We start from the raw sequence: 5,436 nt of genomic DNA on the forward strand, positions 1-5,436 counted from the left end.
AAAAAAAGCTGCAAGGACAAACAGGTCTGGCTTGCCTTGGCCTCTGGTGAGTGCCTCTCGTCTGCCTTCAAAACAATGAGTTTCTGTGGTTTCCTTCCTATAGAAAGGAACCGTCCTTCTTTTCCAGGTGCCCATGGCCTCAAGCCCTTGACCACTGCATAGGGACAAAGGAGCTCTGTGCTCAGTGGAGACTGAGGACAGGGGATGAGAGCCCTGGGGGTGCTTGAAGGCTGATTTCAGAGATGGGGGATCATTTTGACATGGCAGAAAAGAGAGAGAGAAAGAAAAAAAATATGCAGAGGGCAGCTGGAGAAGTCCAGACTGGACACCAGGAGAAAGGAATTTCTCTCCCAGGGCAGGGCTGTGGTACAACACATCTCCCAGAAGGAGTCTGGAGCAGCCCAAGGCTCTGTGTGCCCAGGCAGAGGCAGGCAGGACACAGAGCTGTCAGCAAAGGAAGGGGCCAGCGAGGTGGGGCAGCTGGGGGATGACAACAGCCTGCAGGGACAGAGGCACAGGCATGGACACCGTAGGACAGCCTGGGCTGGAGAGGGCACAGGGATGGGCAGCAGCTGAAAGGCCCTGACAGAGCCAACTCCTGCAGCACTTTGGCCATGGCTGCTGACCCTGGGCCTGAGGCCAGGAGGGGACAAGTGACCCTTGCAGCCCTGGGGCCTCGTTGCCTCCTTGTCCCTGCTCAGCAGCCTGGCAGGGGCCGCCCCATGGTGCTGCCCTTGGCATTGCACATCCCCACATCCCAGTGCCCCAGGAAGAGCCCTGAGCAAGGAGGGAGGGAGAGGATCTGCCTTGCCAGGGGCTGGAGCTCAGGCCTTGGCCCTTTGCATTCATGAAACACATCCAGGTTTGCTCAGCATTAGAGAAAACTTTGCCTTACTTGTCCCCACATCTCATCACTGCCTCCAGTGTTTTGCTCTAACTGGAACTTGGGAACAATTTCATGTGAATTTTGTCCCTCAGTGGGACCCATTAAAAGTTAAAGAAATTTTGGACTTTGAATCTGATTGTGAGTTCTTGAGAAGTTTTTTGAGCACACTCTGAGGGACTGATTCTGATGTAAACAACACCAAAGCCCCAAGAGGGTCATTAAAATCTTCGTGCTGTGTCTGTGCTGCTGAGCTGGGCTGGGCTCCTGGCACAGAGGCAGCTCCTGGCAACCAAGAAGAGCTTAAAAACACATTGCTCTTGATGAGCAACTCTTCTCCCAGCCCAGCAGGGCTGGGGCACTGCCTGCAGCTACCCCAGGCACAGCACACAGGCACAGAGAGCTTCAATCACTCAGGGCTGGGAAGGAGCTGAGAAGTGACTGTGGGAGAATCACTCCCAGCCCTTGGCACAGGAACCTCTGGCTGCAGGACACAAGGGAGCTGCAGCTCCTGCAGTGATCTCCTAAAGCTGCAACATCCCAATGCCTACAGACTCTGTGAGTACATTCTCTGATTATCTCTTGTGCAGAGCAGCCAGGGGTGCCCAGGGCTGTCCTGCAGAGCAGGGTCCTGCAGCCCAGGGCGCTGTGCTGGGCCAGGGACTCTGTTGCCTGCCAGGGACAGCTCTCAGCCAGCCCTGGGAGCTGCTCCCAGCACTGGGGGACAAGATCTGGGTGGAAGGAGACAGCTGGTAAGGTGTGGAAGTATTCTCCTTGTGTGGTGAGGATGCTGCATTGTTCAGGACTGCTCCCAGCGTGACATTTAACTGCAGAACATTTCCAAGGAGATTCTGCAGGGAGCACAGCAAGGCAGAGGCAGCATAAAAGAGAAAATCCTGCTTTATTAATCTACTGCTCTGTGTTGCCTGAAGGGGAAATTGCACATAGCTATTCATCTCTCAATCCAGGTTGAGAAAAATCAAACAATTTTCTTTCAGATCTTAATAAACCAGGCAGTGACAGAAATCAGCCAGAGGGTCCCTTGCAGGCAGCACCAGTGTCGCTTTTCCAGCCTCCTCAGGGTTGCTCTGACATTGCCATCAGAGCCTGCAGAGCCAGAGCTGCCCCTGGGCAGTGCCTGAGCTGGGAGGGCTCTGCAGGGCAGAGCTGAGCCCCCAGGGCTGGGCTGGGCTCTGGCAGCACTGGCAGGGCCCAGCCCTGGGCACAGGGAAGCAGCTGCAGGCAGGGACAGCTCCAGGCAGCAGAGCCCTGGGCAGGCAGTGGGGGGAAAGTGCCACCAAGCTGTGATAGGATATTTTAAATCCTCTACAAACTGAACTATTTCATGATTCTTTTTTTACAGTTCTCCATGTCTAGCAAGAGCAAATGTCCAACAGCAGCTCCATCAGCCACTTCCTCCTGCTGCCATTGGCAGACACAAGGCAGCTGCAGCTCCTGCACTTCTGCCTCTTCCTGGGCATCTCCCTGGCTGCCCTCCTGGCCAACGGCCTCATCATCAGCGCCGTAGCCTGCAGCCACCACCTGCACACGCCCATGTTCTTCTTCCTGCTCAACCTGGCCCTCACCAACCTGGGCTCCATCCTCACCACTGTGCCCAAAGCCATGCACAATTCCCTCTGGGACACCAGGACCATCTCCTACACAGGATGTGCTGCTCAAGTTTTTTTTGTTGTTGTTTTCTGTGCAATAACAGAGTACTATCTCCTGACCATCATGTGTTATGACCGCTATGTGTCCATCTGCAAACCCCTGCACTATGGGACCCTCATGGGCAGCAGAGCTTGTGCCCACATGGCAGCAGCTGCCTGGGCCAGTGCCTTTCTCTATTCACTGCTGCACACAGCCAATACATTTTCCCTGCCCCTGTGCCATGGCAATGTCCTGGGCCAGTTCTTCTGTGAAATCCCCCAGATCCTCAAGCTCTCCTGCTCACACTCCAATCTCAGAGAACTTGGGCTCCTTGCAGCTAGTGCATGTTTGCTATTAAGTTGTTTTGTGTTCATTGTTTTCTCCTATGTACAGATCTTCAGGGCTGTGCTGAGGATCCCCTCTGAGCAGGGACGGCACAAAGCCTTTTCCACCTGCCTCCCTCACCTGGCCGTTGTCTCTCTGTTTGTCAGCACTGGCATGTTTGCACACCTGAAGCCCCCCTCCATCTCCTCCCCATCCCTGGATCTGGCCCTGTCAGTTCTGTACTCAGTGGTGCCTCCAGCCCTGAACCCCCTCATCTACAGCCTGAGGAACCAGGAGCTCAAGGCTGCAGTGTGGAGACTGATGACAAGATGGTTTCAGAAACATTAAACTGCTGGCCAATTTCTGAAAATCATTTGTAATAAAAGTTATATTTGATACTTCTTGTTGGTTTCATTTTGGAGGATCTTTTTCTTTCTTTTTCTTAATTAATCTTCTCCACAAAGATAAGTCACTGTTTGTGCCATTTCTCATTTTGTTTCTCTCCTCCTTCCCTGTGGCCACACATTGTGTCAATGAGGGGCTGCACTCTTGGTGGCTTTAAAGGAACTCAAGGATCTCTCAGCCAAGTTTCCTGCAGAGATCCCCCTTTTGCTCCCTTCTCTGGAGCTGCAGCAGCAATGTCTGTGTGCAGAGCTGGGGCAGATCAGTGCTGGCACAGCAGCTGTGCCCAGGAGCAGCAGCACTTGGTGTTGCCAGTGCTGCTCCCGTGCCCCTGCCCCGCTGCCCTCCTGGCCCTGGTGTTGCTGTAGGGCCTGAGTGCTCTCGGGGCTGGGCACAGTGCTGGGGGTGGCAGTGCCAGGGCTGCAGCAGGGACAGGCCATGGGCACTGCTGGGGCAGCGCTGACGCCTCAGGGCAGGGCCTGGGGGCTCCAGGCTCCTTGCCCAGGCTCTCTCCAGAACACGCCCAGGCCAATGCTCAGCAGAGAAAAGCCCCGTGAGCAGCCCCAGGGTGGCCATGGGCAGGCTGGGGGCAAACAGCATGGCTGGGGCTCTGCAAGGTGCCTGGGGGAGACGGGAAGGAGCAGCAGAGCAGGGGCTGATCCATCCCCACTGCGATGGACACCCCAGGGCAGCGTCCCAGAGCCTCCTCATGCACCTGCCAACAACATCCCCCCTCTGCAGCCCTGGCCTCTCCCCCAGCTCACACAGGTGCCGCATCCTTGCAGGCACAGACACGGCAGCACTGGCTCAGCAGCCCCTGTTTGCACTGCCCAGAGCAGGCGTCAGCACCCCCATGGTGTTGGTGTGGGGAGATGAACCTGAGGGAGCACAAATGCCATCATCAGCCCCTGGGGCCAGGAAGGGCTGGGGGACAGCAGGGAAACCACTCAGGTTTGTGGTGGCCTCTGAAGTCAGCCAGAAAGTTTGTTCCCATGAGCTGTGAGTTTCCTGTGCCACTGCAGATGTTGTTGCTCAGAGCCAGGGCTGCCTGGCAGCCACCCCCAAACTGCCCGGAGCATTTCCTTTGCTTAATCTGGACTTTCTTTCCTCTTCCTGCTACAAATTTCTTCATGTTGCCCACCCCTGTACCCTCCCCTGCAAACAGCCTATCCAAGGTTGCCCTTTCCTCTCTGGCCCCACTCCCCACTTCAGTTCCTGAGTTCCCAGCACCATGGGAACGTCCCTTGGGGAGCAGGATCATCCTCCAAGTGCTTCAGGAATTGTCTGCAGTGCCTTGTGCTGCTCCCTTGCCAGAGGCACCACAGGCCAGGGGGGCACATCTGGGCTGCTGTGTCTGGCTGTGGGGCTCCCTGTTCTGGGCAAGGAGGAGGAGCTGCAGAGGCTCTGCAGGACTGACAGGATGGGCTTTGGGGCTGTGAGGAGAAGCTGAGGCACCTGGGCTGCTGGACCTTCTGAGGAGGAGGCCCAGGGCTCATTCTGCGACTGCTGCAAGGGTGGTTTCAGAGAATCACAGAATGAGCACGGTTGGAAAAGGCCTTGGACATCATCAAGTTCAACCTGTGCCCTGACGCTGCCTTGTCTCCCCTGAGCCTCCTCTTCTCCAGGATGAATAACCCCAGCTCCCTCAGCCGCTCCTCACAGGACTTGTGTTTCAGTCCCCTCACCTGCCTTGTTCCCCTTCTCTGGACACACTCCAGCCCCTCCATGGCCTTCCTAAACTGGGGGGCCCAGAACTGGACACAGCACTTGCTACCTCCGCTGAGGTGTAGCGACCTGGTTCAGGAACGACACGGCAGCCACAGCCAGGCTGCTCGGTCCATCAGCTCACAGACACCAGTGTGGTGGACGGCTAATGGCGTTTATTAACTGGTTACATGGAGTTATAAAACCTCTGTTTGCTACATCTCATCCGTCTGCTTACGTTACAAGTTAGGTATTGCTTATCTTATCAAGGACACTGACCAACTAAGAGTTGAGGGAGGGGTTCTGTCTGCCCGTACAGCGCGATATCTTCCGACCGCCTGTCCCTAATCTCCCACATTTCCCCCCCCCTCTCATGACTAAATAAAAAAGTATAAAAGTATAAAAGTATAAAAGTATAAAAGTATAAATGTTATAAAAGTATAAATGTTATAAAAGTATAAATGTCATAAAAA

At 55.1% G+C, this 5,436-nt stretch overlaps 1 protein-coding gene across 1 annotated transcript; it reads left to right on the forward strand.

The window, feature by feature from the left end:
* The first annotated feature begins 2,266 nt into the window (after window positions 1-2,266).
* LOC120747955 (olfactory receptor 14I1-like) lies at window positions 2,267-3,208 on the forward strand. Its single transcript, XM_040054017.2, has one exon. It carries the CDS (start codon window positions 2,270-2,272, stop codon window positions 3,203-3,205), a length of 936 nt encoding a protein of 311 aa, XP_039909951.1. The 5' UTR covers window positions 2,267-2,269; the 3' UTR covers window positions 3,206-3,208.
* Window positions 3,209-5,436: the final 2,228 nt, after the last annotated feature.

This window comes from Hirundo rustica, unplaced genomic scaffold (assembly GCF_015227805.2).
Source record: "Hirundo rustica isolate bHirRus1 unplaced genomic scaffold, bHirRus1.pri.v3 scaffold_336_arrow_ctg1, whole genome shotgun sequence".
NCBI classification, from domain to species: domain Eukaryota; kingdom Metazoa; phylum Chordata; class Aves; order Passeriformes; family Hirundinidae; genus Hirundo; species Hirundo rustica.

What these genes read in the sequence shown, in the direction of transcription:
- LOC120747955 (XM_040054017.2), top strand. Translation starts at nt 2,270, where the DNA reads ATGTCCAACAGCAGCTCCATCAGCCACTTCCTCCTGCTGCCATTGGCA.